Here is an 18,699-nt window from a genome sequence, read left to right as displayed (position 1 = left end):
GCTTCGATTCCTCTCTTTTATTTTTTTTTCTATGTTAACATTATAAGATTACTAATTGGTCAACCTGATCCTCTAGGGAAGGCGGAGGAGGAGGAAAATAGCCTAAAATAACTTAAAAAAATTATTGTGCTTTCTTGAAAAGTACAACCTAACAACTTTTCAGATCTTAAGCTTTATAAAAAAAAACTGGCTAATGTGAAGGAAACAAAGTTGCAGTTTTCATTATATTTTCACATTAGCTTTTATCCTATTTCTAGCTCCTGCTGGTGCTTTAACCCCGCGGGGCCAATTGCCTAATCTTGCAGGCCAATCGCCTAATAACCTTTCAAAAGCTACTGTTAAAATACGACGAAACCCGCAACTTCGTTTCCTTCACATGACCCAAAAAAACTTACTACTTTATAAAGTAGGATTGGTGACATTATAACTACAGTTTTAAGCTGAAATAGATACCAAAACAAAATATGAAATGTAATTAATAAATTACAGGGGAGTAAGAAAAAAATATTATCAGAAAATGATCTAGTGTGCGTTTAAATCTCCAGCTAGTCAAGAATAGCGGTTCCTAAAAAATAATTATATTGCCTAAGATTACAGTATGATATACTAACATGAATTTAGGATCAATTTTTTTATTGGCACAAATGTAAAATGTATTTTATACTTATTCTCTTTTTAAGTTTTAAGGTTTTTTTTTGTTTGTAGCTAGCTTAAGATTTCAATAACTAATGAATTGATTGAATTCTCGAAATAATGGAAAATTTAAATCGGTCTCAGAATGGTATTTTTCTGCCTTTTCCTTCCATTTTGAATACAAATCCCCTGGATGTTAAAGGGCAACCATATGTTTATTTAAAGTAATAACAGACATGTAACAATTTATGGAAAACAAAAGTAGCAGCATGTTTATCACAGGGTGATTTTTATTTTTTGAGGAATAAAAGTAGTTTAACCCACTAACCTCTGTTCGCGCGTTTTTTGTGCTGTGAACTACCATCTAATACATATTTAATATTATTTCATAAATCTAAAGACTGTTGACCTGCTGTTTATATACTTACTGATAACTGCATCAAATATTTTTGGTATATAACGCCCAACACCAATGATAAAAATAGAAAATTAAATTTTGCATTACTTTTTATCATATCAAAAGATAAAAATGATAATTGTGAAACTTGACAAGAAATTTATCTTTTGCATACAGATTTTCAATAGTATGCTATAATCAATAGCAAAGAAATTTACAATCATCTAAAAGATTAACTGTATTTTTATCTTGAGGAAAAGTTATAGGCTAGAGTACTAACCTTTATAATTGAAGTTTTACTCCAGGCATAATATAAGACAGTGGATGGTAGAAATATGATCAGCTTATTTGACTTCAAATTAAGTTAGCAGAGTATACCATAAATACCTAATTGGGGTGGGTTTATCCTTCGATTTCAAAATCCGCGCGCTTGTCATGGGAGCTCTACCGCCCACTGTTGGATATTCATTTAAGTAACATTCAACAGACAACCAACACTTTGTCTGAGAAGGGAAAGGGGACATTGGGCTGTAGCAAAAGTTTTAATATAGTGTTTTCTTATTTGTTAGCTTACAACTTTGGAGACTTTTATTAAGTTTTGATTGATTGGTATTTAAGTTGAGTTTCCAAGCTTTTCAACCACTTTGTGTAAGCTAAATAAGGGGTAAATTTGTGTATCATCATTGGGGATTTACATCACTTTATAAGTCATTGTCTTATCCCTTTAGATCCCTGTCTCCCTGCTCTAACTATTTATGCCGCGCACCGTATATAGTAACAGTAGGAACAATTTTTAACTTCTTTAATTGTACCGCGAACCTATCACATCCCCAACGAAGAGCGGATGCGCTACATGACGAGCCATAGTTGCGGGTTAGTAGCAGAACTACTTTATAATTTATCTTGTCTGTCAGTCCATAACAATATGGTAAAATTTAATTTTAACCAATACTAATTCAGATAGATAAGTCAATTTTTGTGAAGATATCCCTTAACAAAAAGTAACAGCATACAACTTACTTTGTCTGTCAGTCTGTTGGTCATGCTATATTTTTATATTGATATTTAAGGGTTTCTCGGTTTTCTTATATATTCTCCTATCATTCTTTTCTTTTATTTCTATTCCTCTATTTCCTATTTATTAAGACAACTTAACTGATCATTTACTTTATGATTTATTTTGTCCCACCATTATATTTACGTTTTTCTTGAGATTTACCTTGTTAAACCTTATATTAGATACAATTACTTTAGTCTTAATACTATAACTCTATCATTAACTTAGTTTTTACTTATCCTCTCAACACTTTTCTTATTTTCTTGTCAACTCTTTCTCATGGTTTTAATTTCATGAAATATGGATAGAAACGGCAGAGGGAACCAATAACAATTATATCGGTTAAATTTAAATCTAATATAAGACATTTGGATGGCCTTAAAAGAAAATAATAACATCTTTTTTTGTATTAAAACTTATAAACAGCGACAGGATGTCTTGTCGAACACTATTTTTAAGTCAAATAATAGGGTAATTTAAGTGAAAATCTTTAAAAGCCTATAGTCCCGAAGAAGGAGCAGGTATAATTTAGGTAAAACCAGGAATGATTCAGCAAGTATGTCTATTTTTAGGATCCATTGACCGCTTAGAGCGTGTTGTTTATAAATCCGCTAAACTGTTGAGGATAGCTGTGTGTACATGATAATGTTTTAGGACTTCATTATAGAGATGCTTCTCTCATAACATTGTACTTTGTTATACTAGGAATCAGAATTTCCAAAATTAGACAAATCGGGTAATTTTACCACATAAAAATTTGTTGTTAACCTATAACAGTCGGTCCCCTAGCCACACCTTTATCAGTGGGGGGGGGGGCCGGGGGGGGGGGGGCGCACAGTGCGATCTTTTGCCAAAAACGGGACATTTAGAGTAGACAAAAGTAAACTTCAATAAATAAGCTTGTATTTGAAGAAATGATGTAATTTCTTTTGCTTTAACTCGGAAATAACTTAAATTTTGCCTCTGTTAACTTCTAATGTGCATTTGGTAAGTACGTCTGGCGGTTTTGGAGGAGCGAAGCTACCCTATTTTTAAAAAATCTATAAACCTTCATAACTTTAGTTACGATTTGAATATTTTAACAAAATCAACGTCTATGTAAATATTTCTTCAATGCAAACAATGTTTGTGAACATGAATATAGCGTCAGGTGCACCCAGTTCGAGTCCCGGCATTTTTAGGTAGGTCCAGTATAAGTAAAATAGGCCTCAAAAAGTTATAAAACATTGCAGAGATGACTTTGGGCTCTAAAATGACTCCTTCCTCCTCTAAGGAGGAAAAATTTGAAATTAACAAGAACGAAATTGTTCAAACCATGCAATGTAAAATGCCCAATTACTCAAAAACGGCCAGGAGGCCCCAGGTTGTGAAAACTGTTTTATACACAATACATGTTGTATATTGATATTATTATTGAAAAACCCGGGGCCTCCTGGCCGTTTTTGGATAAAATGGAAAAAACTGATTTTTTGGGGTTAAAAATCTTTATATTTTTGTTGAAATTTTCTCACAAAATGTCAATTTTTAATTTTTATTTCATGGGATATTTGTACAGGTATCTAAAAAGTACCTCAACCAAAAAATATTTTCATAAGATAAACATAAATGTATTTTTTGTTGCTTTGAAAAAATTGTGTAAAAAAACTGGAAAATCATTAAAACTGAAAAGAAATTTTTCACTACCTTTTTTAAAAATGGCATAAATCATCCTATAAACACATGTATTTCTAATTCATTTCCTATACAAGGGATCAAATTAACAAAATGTCAAAGTTTAACAATTTAAGTGTAGAAACTACACTATCAGAAGATATTCGGGATATTAAGGATAGGCTATCTAAATTAGAAGTAATTGAGAGTCTGTCTGCCCGTATTACTGCAAATGAGAAAGAACTGGCTTCTCTTTCTAAAGCCATGAGTGATTTGCAGGATACTAATACAGATCTGAAAGAGGAGGTAAAGAAGCTTAATGAAGATCTTGAGTCCAGGCCTAAAAAGGCAGATTTAGATGCTTTAAAAAGCGAGCTATCTGCATTTAAAGCACAAATTAATGATAAGGATATACTTCCTTTAAAGGAAGGACTTGAGGCTGTCAGAGAAGGAGTGGATGCTAGAGAGCAGGCATCAAGGAATTACTGTGTGCGTATAAATGGTTTGTTCGTACCAGAAGCCCAAGCCAAAAATATCTCTGAATATGACCATGCTAAGCTTTGCATGGCTGCGGTGCATGAGATGCTTGGGCCTGTTTTGAACAAAAAGAAAGATTCTATTGGTTTCAGCGTTGAACATCCATCAGATTACATTGAAACAGCTCATGTATTGCCCATCCCAAAGAGTGGTAACTATATGTGCCCACCTATTTTTGTGCGCTTCAAAAATCGCAACCTTCGAAATCTAATTCTTGCCAACAAAAATTTTGCTAAGGTTCGGAAAATTGATTGTGAAAAAGGCACAAAAAGTTATCGTATTGCTGCTGATCTTACCAAACGCCGTTATGCTGTCATGCAAAAATTGATTCAATCTGAGAAATTTGAAAAAGTTTGGCATCTAGATGGCAAAATTGTCAAATTTATTACTAAAAAGAGTGATAAAGTATTCAAAGTGAAAATGTTTGAAATCACACCTAATCAAATAATTGAGAAATATTGTTAAATGTTAAACATTATGATTCTATTATATGTAATACTTTGATTTTTTTTCTAAGTTTTATCCTCTTACATTATATTTTATAATATTTAAATTATAGAGTAGCTTCGCAACTAAAAATTGCTTCATGTAAAATTAATATAATACCCTTGTAGGCTGAGTTTTGTTTACATGTTAATCTACACCCAATTTCCTTATTTTTCATTCATTAAAAACTTCTCCCTATTTTCCCCCAACTTCGTTTCTTCATCATACCCTTTATGTATTTGTCTCACACTATATTTATCTAATGATTTTCGATAGGGTGGGTAGTATTTGTCAGATTTTAAATAATATTGAATATGATTTCTTATCTAGATATAAAGATTCTACATTAAATGGTAATAATTATGAAAATCCGTATTATGAAATTGATTTGGCATGTTCATATTTTAATAACAAACAATTTATTGAAAAATGTAAGCAATTTCAAACATTAAAATTTCTTTCTTGGAACATTCAGAGTCTTAATAGTAAATTTATTCAGCTTAAAGAATATATAGATTATTTAAAAGAAAATAAAGTTACAATAGATGTAATATCTTTGCAAGAAGTCTGGACTATTTATGACCAAGATATATTTAAAATAGATGATTATATATTTATCTATAAATGTAGAAAGAATAAAGGGGGCGGCGGGATAGCTTATTATATTCATAAAAATCTAAAATTCAAAATATTGAATGAATTGTCAACATTTGAAGAAGGCTTATTTGAGTCACTCACAATTCAACTTGAATATAACAAAGAAAAATTTGTTTTGAGTAATGTCTACCGGCCTAATACTTCTATAATGGGATTTACTGAATCTCAACAAATGGATTTTTTTATTGATAATTTTTCTAACCTACAAAGTAAATTAATGTCTTTTAAATGTGCCTCTTACATTTTCACAGATTCTAATTTTGACATCTTAAAGTATCACTGTCATGAAAAAACAAATGATTTCCTTGAAAATTGCATTGCAAATGGTTTTTTATCTTTGATAACAAGACCAACAAGAATTTCTAGGACATCAGCAACATGTATTGACCAAATTTTTACTAACGCAAAAGATTATAGTTTTCATTCAGGAATTTTATTAAATGATATATCTGATCATTTCCCAATTTTCACAATAACACCTTATTCATATAAAGCAAGTAAAGAATCTTATTTTTTTACAAGAAATATTAATGAAGAAAAAATTACTGGGTTTATCAATCTATTAAGAAATGTTAATTGGGAAAATGTAACTAACAGTTTAGAACCCCAAAATTGTTTTAATAAATTCTATGAGCTTTTTAATGAATTTTATGAACTTTCTTTTCCTTTACAAAGGATTAGAATTAATAAGAACATACATAAAATTGAAAAATTTATGACTGATGGTTTAATGAGATGTAGAGATAAAAAATTTGAATTGTCCACGTTAAGTATTAATGAACCAACTGCTGATAATATTAGGATGTATAATAGATATAGAAATGTCTATAATCGTGCAATAAAAACAGCTAAAAAATTGTATTATTGCAATGAGCTAAAAAAATGTAAATCTGACTTGAGGAAAACTTGGGATATTATTAGAGATGCAATCCGAAAAACAAAAGATAAAGCAACATGTATCAATGAATTGAAGTTTAATGATGCTATATATTTAGATAATGCAGAAATTTCTGAGAAATTGAATGAACACTTCACTTCTGTAGCAAGCAAGATATCAGCTAAAATAAATCCTTCTAACATTGATCCGTGTAGCTATATACCTAATTATAATTCCAGTTTTAAAATGCATACAATAAACCCAAATATAGTTATAGATATTGTTAAAAAAATGGGAAATAAACAAAGTATGGATATTTTTGGCCTGTCAAATTCTTTTTTGAAGAAAATAATTTATGTTATTGCCCTTCCTCTCTCTCATGTCATTAACCAAACTATTTTAACTGGAAAATACCTTCTGAATTTAAAATCGCAAAAGTTATACCTATTTTTAAGTTAAAAGGGAATAATTCTAATGAAAAAGCTGATCCATCAAACTATAGGCCGATAAGTTTATTAGCTATTTTCTCAAAAGTTTTAGAAAAAGTCATTTATCAACAACTGTCATGCTATTTGATTAGAAATAATATCATTTTTGAACATCAGTATGGATTTCAATCAAAAAAGTCTACAATACACCCCGTGATACACCTCTTAAATTATATAGCTGAAGCAAAAAATGATAATAAAACTGTAATTGGAGTCTTCTGTGATCTTGCAAAATGTTTTGATACAATTCCACACTCTATTTTAATTAAAAAGTTGTCAAAAATTGGCATTAATGGCGTTGAACTTGAATGGTTTAAAAATTATTTAAGTAATAGACAGCAATTTGTACATGTAAACAACACTGACTCAACAAAGCTGAACATAGATAGAGGTGTCCCACAGGGCTCTATTTTAGGACCAATTCTATTTTTAATCTACATAAATGATCTTAAAAACTGTACTGATTTATTTACCCTATTATTTGCTGATGACAGTAATTTTTTAATTTCTGGTAAAAACTTTACAGAGATAAAACTGAAATTAAACAATGAACTTAAAAAGATATCTGATTGGTTTAGGAGTAATCAAATGAGCTTAAATCCTGATAAAACTAAAATCATGATATTTAATAAAAATGAAAATACTATTGATTGGAATGCTCTTAATATTAAGCTAAACTTTAACAATGAAAATGAGTTTGATCCTGAGAAAATAAAAATCTTAAATTATGTCAATTCAAGTAGCAATATTCCTGCAATTAAATTCCTAGGTGTATTTATAGATCCTTCTTTGAATTTTAAATATCATGTAGAACATTTACGTAAAAAGATTTCTAGTTCCTTATTTCTTATAAATAGAGCTAAACATATACTGAATTTAGATAGCAAAAAAATGCTTTTTCACTCACTTATAAATAGTCATTTACTTTACTGTTTACCTGCCTGGAGTTGTGGTCTAAAATCTACTATGGACCCATTAATTAAATTGCAAAAAAAGGCAATAAGAATTGTTTTTAGTAAGAAACACATCTCACACACAATGCCTTTATTTAAAAAAATGAATGTCCTTCCTTTACATGAATCAGCTAATTATTTGAAATTATTATTTATGTATGATTTTATAAACAGTAAGCTACCAAGTTCCTTTCAAGGTACATGGCTTCGCCGTAATCAATTACATACCAGAAATCTTAGAAACTCTAATATGTTTGATGTTAAAAAACCGAAGTTTAAATCTATTGAAAGATTTCCTAAGTATCATTTCCAAGAATTATGGAATAACCATTGTAATAATGATTTATTAACCCACAATCAATCAAGAAAAAATTTATAAAAAATCTAAAAGAATCTTTGTTATCAAGCTTAACTTTAGTGTGTAACAACCCATTATGTCAAGAATGTAGATAAAATTATATTTCTTTTCAATATTGTTTGAAATCTGATAAATCAATCAAAATCTATTTGTTAAAATTTTTTTTAATTTCTATTATTGCAATAATGGTGTGAGACTTGTATGTCCTAATCAATCCTTCCTATTATCATTCTTTCCTCTCCAATATGATTTTATTTATTGCTTATTATCTTTTTTTCTATTTTTTTTGTCTTATTTATATGGCCTGTATGAAAACAATGTGTGAATACACATTACTGCATACTTCCTAGTTTTTAGGAAACTGCCATTTGGGAAGAAAATTTTTTTATAAATTAATCATATCAATAAAATTTGACTGTATATATAAATGTATATAATATTCATTTAATTCATTTATTATTTTGTTGTTTTTTTTTCTATGTATGTACACCCAAGAATAATAAATCTAATCTAATCTAATCTAAAAATTAATATTTTTTCAAAAATTTCTTTTCTAGCTGTTTACTTACAGCCATTATTAGTAAGAGATATAAGTTTTCCGGAATTGTAATGTAGGGAGTAGATTTGAAATCTGCATCAAATTTTAAGGATTTTTTTTATAAAATTCGTTTTTTGTATAATTCTTTATCTAAAAGCGGAAATACAAATTAAGTTAATTAATTTTGGCATCTGTGATTGGTGGATTTAAAAAATCTGCGCTCTGATTGGATGGCGTACATCATTCAACCAATTAGAGCGCAGGTAGTTTAAAATCCACCTATCCTATTGGTCAAAATTAATTAACTTAAAATGTATTTTCGCTTTTAGATAAAGAATTTTACAAAAAACGAATTTTATAAAAAAAAATCCTTAAAATTTGATGCAGATTTTAAATCTACTCCCTACATTAAAATTCCGGAAAACTTATATCTCTTAATTATTAGGTCCTAGGATAGATAAAAGTCGATTTAAAATTTTTTGGATGTCCCAATTTTTTTCTAAAGATCGCACTGTGGGGCGTTCATTCTTTTTCTTAAAATATAAATTTCGGCGGCCGCAGCTGAACTTGGCATTCGACGGATGGTGGGGAAAAGGCGGCGGATCTTTATGAAATTTTAGGCAAGACACATGTTCTCATGGAAAGAACGAGGAAATGTGCTAGAAATAATGTCGAAAGTTTTTCTCTGTCATGGATGTAATTACAAAGATAGAATTTGAGAGTTATCTCATTTGTGTTAACACCAAAAGACTTGTTACCTCATGAGACAATGGTACAAAGAAGTAATTTTGGTCAAAAATATGCAAATGCTGTTATAAACGCATTTCATGGCTATCTGTAATATTCAGTTGAGTTATTTTTATCATAAAACATTTTAAGTTAATGAATTGCTAGGTATACTGGTATTTGAAAGTAAAGAAGGGCTTATTTATTTAAATTTTTTTAAAGAGTTAATTGTGATGCTATATTTTTATAGAAAGTTAATAAAAGATTAATAAAAGAAAGTAAATAAGTATAATAGTTAGTTTTAACCTTTTCATTTAATGACAAATCTCAATTCAGAGTACTATGTGCTGAGAAATATTGAAAGGAAATAAGAAAAAAAAGTACAAACAGTATAAAAATAAATATGTGTATATCTAAAAGCCAAATATATTTTTCTACCATTAACAAACACCGCGTTTTAAAATTGGAAGTATTTTTTGCACACCCTTTTGAAAACATTAAATTTTTTAAAATTTGCTCAACAATGGTACAGTGATTGATGATTTCCCAATATATATCCTTATTATAAGGAGTAATTTTGGCTGTCTTTACTTATAAGTCATAACCTTATCTAATATCTTTTAATTAGAGAAAAAATAAATATTTTCCAATAAAAGCTTTAATTTTCACTGTACATTTATATTAGGAACTCTTAAAACTGCTGACCTCCAGTTTAATGGATGTAGCCTAATACATGTTAAAGATAAAAAATTACCCTGAAAAGTATACAAAAATGCTTTTTAATGTGTTAAAAAAAAACATTTTAAAATCTTGATTTTGAGGATGATGTCCTTTCTGATGCTCCTATTGGTGATGATGGTGAGCTAAATGTTATCTAAGTACATGCCCATTACAACAACTTGTCTATCAACCTATGTACCATTTTTTGTAGTAATAGCAATCTCCAATGGAGCCTGACGTCAAGAAATATAAACATCTTCTAAAAACTATGGTAATTACCTTATGAATTGGAGTAATTAAAATTGCATTTTATTTTTCTTTATAAATACTGCTTGGCTGGAGGCTGCTATGAATACAAAAATTGGACCATAGTACAATGTATAAGTTGTCATCATGGTCATGCACTTTGATAACATTTGGCTCACCATCACTATCCATAGGAGCATCTTAAAGGCCATCATCCTCAAAATCAAGAATTTAAAACGGACTTTTTTTACACATTAAAAGTAATTTTTGTATACTTTTGGGAGTAATTATTATTTTTAATATGTATTTAGCTTCATCCATAAGACTGGAGGTCAGCAACTGTCCTCTTAAGTGATAGGGGTCGAATTTCTTTTTTCCTAATATTTCTTATTTTTAAAAATCTTTAATTTCTACCTTATCATTTCATAATAATAATTGCATAAATCCCTTATAAAATTGTTAATTTATCAGAATCAGTCTTTAAAACAGAAGAAAAGTGCAAAAAAATCGTTTTTTTAATTAATTTGTTTTGGATTTGCATATCTTTTTGGTTCACCAGTTTTTACCCAAAATGCTGTTTTTGAGATCTTGTGCTTCATTGGTGCTGATTAATAAAAAAATAACAGTGGAAACTTGTAACCAAAAGATGCATCTACATTTTATATTTACAGTAAAATCAACCTAAATGAATATTAAAGCTGCTATTCTGCAAATTCAGATTTGCCTATCTTTTTGGTTCGCAGTTTATATTATATAATTTAAACATTTAGCTATACATACAAACAATTTTAATTATAGGTACTAAGTTCTTTCTTGTACACTAACGGCTACGCTCTTAGAGGCCTCTAGTGGACCTTAAAGAAAGGGGGGGGGGGGAGTAGCCGACTCCATTTCAGATTATAATTTTAAAGGCGGTTAGCGAGATTGCCCCTAATCATAAGGTAACTACGATACTACGAATAAAAACACTTAAAAATTAAGTTTAAAATAGATTTAGGATGTCTTAGATGATTTATTACAAAGAAAAAAATGTCCATCAGAAGCGCAATGATTAAAATTATGCTACAGGAAAATAGCATAAAACTATCCTGACTCCAGATACTCAACTTCCCTAAAATGAAGAAATAAATTAATTCACTTGGTTTACAAGATCTTAAAAGACAAACATAAAACTCTACCTTTTTATTAGAAATAAGACATAGGATAATATTATTAAAATCGAGTTGGTTTTAAAAGTTCTCAATTCTTTGAAAAAAAAACTTAGACATAAAACAATAGGAGGGGGGGTGGGGGAGTAAATATTTCTTTGGACGACGCCACTAAACTCAGGTATAAGGTATAACCAAAAAGCAAAATACATATAAAATAATATTTCGGGGGGGGGGGGGGGCAAATGGAGAAGGTCGTCAATTTTACGATGTGTGGCCACCCAATTACAGCTGAAAAACACGTATAGGTTTCGTGATTTTTTCCCGAATTAATTTCATTGTTGATATAAGCTGCACTAAACTGTATGAAAATTATTATTTACTAATTGCTGAAATAACACTAATTTTTCATGAAATATCAGGTTATGCTTGAAGGAAGATCATTTTCAAGAGTTATAGAACAAGCTTTGCATGTGTCAAAATGAAAACAAAAGTATACAATTTTCAAATTTATTTTCATAAAGTTATACATAAAAGTTACAATTAAATTTAGTTATACTGGAGGTCCCGTTTTAAATTTATCGCATCGTATTATAGACAGTTTTCTGCGGATACTAAATAACAGTTTGATAAAAACTTTAGTTAATCCTTTAAATATTTTTGTTATACCTAGGGGAAAACTCTCTATAATACTTGATTTTTCAGTATGGCTCAGAACCGGTTTTAATTCAGCGGTAATGGATTGGATTCTAAGAGCCATACCTGATTTTAAGGATGCTTTTAAAGATGGGAAACTCTATATCACTGGTCAGGTTCCGGCCAGGAATACAAATGGTAAAAAATTATCTAATAGTCGAAAAAAGGGGCGGGAAATTTAATAATGTAAAACAGGTGTCCCACTTTAATCCAATAATATGGCACTATTCAGTATAGCGTGGGGGTGAGGGTTACCAGACAGGAATCTAGAGGGATAAGACAATGGACAATAAATCTATATAAATACCTAAAATTTATCTCCAATGGAAATTGAAATTGAAGATTAGAATGGTTTGAATATTGTCTAGTCTAAAACCAACAATTTAATAAAAGTGACCAAATGTTTAAGCCAACGAATAGGATAACGTGGTTGTAAACTTTGGGAACTAGTGTAATTTACAGTCCAATGTCCCCTCCCTCCTTCTCCCTGGGTATTACCACTTCATTAGTGGTAACTTTGAATCATTTTTTTTGTTTTGAGTTAAAAATTAGATAAGTTTTACCATTCATAAAAATACATAAGGTTTTTATATAAAAATTACAGTTAATATAATGCCATAAAAAGTTACGAATGCCAAATATTTTTTTGGTTTTAAAATACAGTTTTGTATATACAAAAATAAAAAAAAAGTTTTAATTCAATTAATCATAATATTCAGCCAACTTTGAAATCGCCGCAAACACAGTTTTGGCCAACGGTTCCGTCAGCTGTCGTCCCTCGGCGGTGTCTGCAGGGGTGTCAACGGCCTCTGCGCGCTCCTCAGCCGACGCGCGCACAGTCTCGTCGGGGATGAGGCCCAGGATGAGGTTGACCAGGGAGAGGATGCCGAGGGCGTAGATCATGGTGGTGATGAGGTTGGAGGGCATAAAAGAGGAGAAATCAACAGGATTTTCGAAAGATAATTCACCACCAACCCTGAAAAAAAATCAATAAAGAACATCTATTTGACTATAACTCTGTCAGAAGAGCTTACAGAATCTTAAAAGACGCTTACATACTTACTTTCCGGATCTACTGCAGTTGACGGTAAAATATTGCTGGTAAGCAATATTTCCAAAAATCTATGAATTTTAAAGGCTGCTAGCTGCCAAACGGCTGAACGTACAGATCAAACCCGCACACCATTTTAAGCGGCATAAGAAGGCCTACTAATAATCTGGAAGAGCCAAGATCCAATTATGCACAGGGAAAGCTTCACTGAAGAAAAAATGCGTAAAATAGGTCTTTTTCGCGCATTTCTCTGCACTGCGAGATAATTATGCATTATTGATATATGGCTATTCCAGATTATTTGTAGGCCTTATTATGCCGCTTAAAACAGTGTGCGGGCATGATCTGTACGTTCAGCCGTTTGGCAGCTAGCAGCCTTTAAAATTCATAGATTTTTAGAAATATTGCTTACCAGCAATATTTTACCGTCAACTGCAGTAGATCCTACTTTTCTATTACACACAAAAAGAATATTTTGGACTTTTACACAAAAAACTTATTGAGCAGTGTGAGCCCGCTTTTAAAAATCCTTTATTTTTAAAATTAATTGAAAATGGGGTGAGGGGTTAGTTTTTCCTAACTTTTCAATTACTTTTAAAAACATAGGGGGGTGATATCAGTGCTAGCAAGGTAATCCGTGTTAAAGGGCCAAAAATTTACTTTATTTGTTTAATTTCTTGTTAAAAAAACGTAGCTGTGTTTAGTGCCCCAGCAAAATGGGGATAGATGTCACAGCTTTTGGCTTACATATTCTATTGACGTCATAGTAGAGGGTAAAAAGATTTGGAATGGGGAAAGTAACCCCCTATAAAAGATATGGGGTATAGGGTATTTCCTGATGTAAAAAGAATAGATAGGCCAAATGTTGGGACATCTATCCCCATTTTGATAGGGCACTACAGACAGCTACCAAAAAAAAGTTATCAAAAATTAATTAAAAATACCTATTAAATTAATTGAAATTACTGTACATCTTTAATACATATGTCTGTACATATTTACACTTTGCTTATATTTTCCGTAGCGTAGCTACTCTATAACTTATTTGTTGGTTTAAACATAGCAATCCTGAGCGATTAGAAGCTTCTTGGCACATTCTCGTTGAAACTCTTATACTTCTCTAGCGCAGTGTACAACTGAAATAAAAATAAAAATTATTTTTTCAAGTAGAATTATTGAAGTTAGAGAAAATCTCTAAATTATTATTTAATTTAAAAGAAAACAACAGCAAACAATTTTTAAAAGCGAAGCTTATCTATAATTAGGGTTGGTTTGTACTTTCTTCATTCCTATAACACTTAGGTACAATTTAAAAAGCGTAGCAACTCTATAATCTTTAACAGAAAGTCCGTACGTCTATTTTATACATGCTATTTTTTTACTTTTTGCCAAAAAATTTTATGTGAAATAATCATCCTATTCATGTGATTTTTGATATAACGATTCCTAGCACGACATGGTAAATGTTATGTATAATGTTTAAGGAAACTTGATTTTAATGTTTTGGACTTGATTATAGATATGCTACGCTCATAAAATTGTACTTTGTTGTCTTAAGAATCAGTACTCCAAAAATCAGATCGATTAAAAAAAATAATATCGCATAAAAGTATGCTGTTAAAAAAAAGTTAAAATCATCATGTTTAAAATTTACGTGCTAACGATTATAGAGTTGCTACGCTTTCTAAATCCTACCTAACTACTACAGGAATCACCATGCAAAGTTTGAAAGCGAAAGGACAATTATAACTTTTGAATTAACGAAAAAAGCTAACCGTTACGGACTGACGGACGGACCGAACCTAATAATAGAAAAGCTTTGATTTAAAAAAAAGTGTAGCTCACCTCATTGGCAGCTGATATAATGTTAGTGGATTCCAGCTCTTGTAAAACAGCTGGCATGTAGCTACGTCCTGCACGGCCCATTATTGTCTGATACAGGCAGTTTTAAGGATTTGAATGAATATATAGATTGTAAGGGGAATAGATTAATCAATGGATTTTTTAAAACTGGATAAATCAACAAAATTTTAATCTGTTGAATACAGGGAGAAATAAATGGGTATATAGGTGCGGTTTGAATGTAAATATACACTGGTACCCAAAGTTTTATAATTGCGTTCTCTGATTACTTGACATAAAAACTTGGTTGATTTTATTTTTAAAAATTCCTGCGACAAACCCCTACCCTAACCTAAAGCAAACAAACGAAAAAAAACAGCCCCCTTCGGATTTTTTATTCATTTAGAAAATAATAAAGGTGGGGCATGATTTCAAGGGGGTTTGGGGTAAAGGGGTGTTTATCCCCCCTTAAACAGTTAAACTCATGATTACCCCCTCAAAATTTTACAAATAGATTACCTCAACCCCCCTCCCCCATTTCCGCCTTACCCACCTTAAAAATAAAGTTTAGACCTCCTTAGGGGAAGGGGGAGGGGGGATACCAGTGCTCAACAGGGAACTTTATGTGAAAGTGCCCAAAGTAATATTGGAAAATCCTAGCATGCCTGAAGAATGTTGACATCACCAAGGATGAAGTCCATGAAGAGGATAACTCCCAGGACGAATAGGAATGTTGTGACCAGCCCTGCCAGGGAGACACAAGATACTCACAATTTAGCATTGGCAGTAGCGATGCTGCTCTTTAACTTGATATGTCCGTCTGTCCTTAATACTATGAGGAAAGTGCAATTTTCTTGGCTGCTATGTAAGATAGACAATTGTAATTTTTAATGAAGATTCCATTTATAAATAAGCATCCAGCATACAATTTAAAAAAGGCATATTTTTTTCCTGCATTTTCATTTCATCTTTCCGGTCTTAATTTGCTATGTTTTTTATATTTATTAAATTAGTACTTTTTACAACCTTATAAAAATGTTTAAGTTGTCATAAAAAACGAGCATTCATATAAAATCAAAATCACAAAATTCCAAAATTAGCGCAGCAATTCTTAGTCAATTAATTTCTTTCTTTTCGTATCAGAAAATATATCTACTAGTCTTGAGGAGGTTTTATATTATTTTTCTGGGGAGGGTGAGAGGGGGAAGACAACCCCTATTTTGAGAAAAAATGTGAATAAAAATTGTGATGTAGTATCCCTGTAGCATAAGATCCGGGAATGGAAAATAACCCAGTTCTCTGTTCTTGAGCCCTGAAACAATACCACACACATTTTTATATTTTCAACAACAATAGCAAAAAAATGTGGGGAAATTCTTTAAATCGCAAGTATAACCACTCCTTCTCCCCCATTTATTTTGTAATTTTTAAAATAAAAAAAGAGAAAAAATAATATTATCTGGTTGACCGCTGTAAAGTTAATTTTAACCGTTTTTATAAAGCTTTTTTAGCAGGTAGGTTAGGTTAGGTTAGGTTTCTTAATTATTATTGTTTCAGGGCTTAGAACAGAGTAAAAACGAACGTATGGCATTAAATATTACTTATTTATAGAGTACATCTGCGCTACACGATAAAATTAAATACATATTTCTCGTATTTATTCCAAACCGATTAATATCCGGTGGATTAGAACCGGTGCTCATCCATACGAAAAAAATTGTGTATAGCATCTTATTATATCCATTTTTCTAAGAATATAAAAATGTTCAATCTTAAGAAAAAATCAGTTTTTTAGCCCGTGCTTTCGATATCTCGGGGCTTAAAAAAAACTGGTTTTAATCTTATAATTGTACATTTTATATCCGCGGAAAGCTGTTTATAATACGATGCGATAAATGACTATTCCTTACCCGACGGCATTTCTATTTTGAAGGTATGGATATGGTTGTGAGGGATAGTAATACTGTTGTGGCTGCTCCACTAGCCCCTGGCGCGGCTGCTCAGCTGCTCCTGGCTGCTCCTCGACAGCGGCAGCGGCTAAACCAACAAGACAGGCTAACATAAACAGCTTCATCTAAAACAAGAAAATAAGTATAACTTTTATATTACCGTCTTCTACTAGTAGTTCAGAAAAAAATAGCCTAAAACCAAGGGAGCACAAGGGATAAGACAAAGGCCAAAAAAAAAATTATTTTATTTACATCCCCAATGATGAACACAAAATAATCCCTTCTGTAGATAAAATTAAGTTGTTGAAACGTTTGAACACTCAACTTTATGAATCAACCAATCGAAATTCACTTGAGTCCCCAAAGTTGTTCAAGGCAAGGAATAAGAGGAGTTATTATAAAACTTTTGGAACAAGTATAATAAACACCCCATTGTCCCCTCTCTCTATCTCTCTCTCTCTCTCTCTCTCTCTGATAAACCCATATGTCCTAGGACCTAATTTTAAATTTCCAATATTGAAAAAGCTTCATATATGTCTCTGGATGGTTTTAGGCTATTTAATTTAAGATATAAGTCTCCCAATGGCTTTATGCTTTCCCTGGATTGCAGTGCCCCTAGATCCAAGGAGCACAGCCGCCTGTCTTGAAATTAAACTCTGATAAAAATCAATTAAGTATACATATTCATCTTACCTTAAATTTATGTAGGGTTACTTAAGTTGTGCAACTTTGAAAGTCAGTACTAAACTGAATGGTTATTATAACGGTCAACGCATACTTACCTATACCTAGCCTAGTTGGCCTTGGCGCCGTGCCGGTACACACCCATACCAAAAGTGTTCTAACAAAAGCGCTATTTGTAGGCTAACTAATTTATAGCAACAAACCTGGATGTCTGACCGTGATTGCAATAAATGACGCATTTAGCGTAAATGCATTCTACAGTTGTAAAATAGCTTAAAACCAACGCGAGTGCAAGCATAATAGATTATTTGTTTGGGTGAGGCATATTATTACTCTAATAAAATATGAATCATTTTGCTATTTTCTATCATTTCCTACATTAGATAAACACATCAAAATTCAGCACATCTATTTTAAGGCATAGCTCTTCGATTACAAACAATTTTACTTGATAAAATTTGTTAAGTTTAAAGTGGATCTTTCCAGTTTTTGAGGCACATTGACATAATAACATAAAACTCTTTATGTTAATACTGTTTTCTTTGGAAAAGGAGATACTATTGAAAGTATAATCGAAAAAAAAACATTTCTTTTATTAAGTTCTATTAATATGTTTAAATCCAAATACTACAATTTTGTTAAAAACCCAACCTAGGCCATCAATATGCCTTTTATAAAGAGGGAAACTTAAGAATTGTTGCACTGATAAAAGAGGGGAGGGGTAAAATATCCTGTAACTGTACTTAGGTTAGATTGACCGCTGTACGCTTGGTAGGGGGAGAGGAAGGTGATAGTTTAAAATGGGGAAGTTACCAGTGGTTATCAGAAAGAGGGAAATTGCAACGCATAATAATACTTGTGTAATAATAGAAATACAGAAATTGTTAAGATATGCACAAATCGTGGATTGTTTTGACGAAAATTGTAAAAATTTAATTATAATTGCATAAACCCTCATAGAAGTTATAATTTTAACTAAGAATGAACTCTTATAAAATTACTCTGC

General features: G+C 31.1%; 1 protein-coding gene and 1 long non-coding RNA gene across 2 annotated transcripts; both read right to left on the bottom strand.

Moving 5' to 3' along the window:
• Positions 1-11,967: 11,967 nt before the first annotated feature.
• Positions 11,968-14,303, bottom strand: LOC145305506 (uncharacterized). Its single transcript, XR_013874605.1, has 2 exons — positions 14,163-14,303; positions 11,968-13,143 (listed from the first exon to the last, which is right to left on the bottom strand). It is a non-coding gene; the product is annotated as an uncharacterized LOC145305506 (long non-coding RNA).
• Positions 14,258-17,798, bottom strand: LOC145305505 (uncharacterized). The gene is made up of 6 exons (XM_080147133.1): positions 17,703-17,798; positions 16,971-17,134; positions 16,323-16,372; positions 15,726-15,808; positions 15,064-15,150; positions 14,258-14,354 (listed from the first exon to the last, which is right to left on the bottom strand). Exons 2-6 carry the CDS (start codon positions 17,132-17,134, stop codon positions 14,295-14,297), a joined length of 444 nt encoding a protein of 147 aa, XP_080003259.1. The 5' UTR covers positions 17,703-17,798; the 3' UTR covers positions 14,258-14,294.
• Positions 17,799-18,699: the final 901 nt, after the last annotated feature.

Source organism: Acartia tonsa, chromosome 14, assembly GCF_053477335.1.
Source record: "Acartia tonsa isolate MP-2025a chromosome 14, ASM5347733v1, whole genome shotgun sequence".
NCBI classification, from domain to species: domain Eukaryota; kingdom Metazoa; phylum Arthropoda; class Copepoda; order Calanoida; family Acartiidae; genus Acartia; species Acartia tonsa.
The sequence above is the reverse complement of the archived record's forward strand: the minus strand, read 5'-3'. Positions and strand labels throughout refer to the sequence as shown.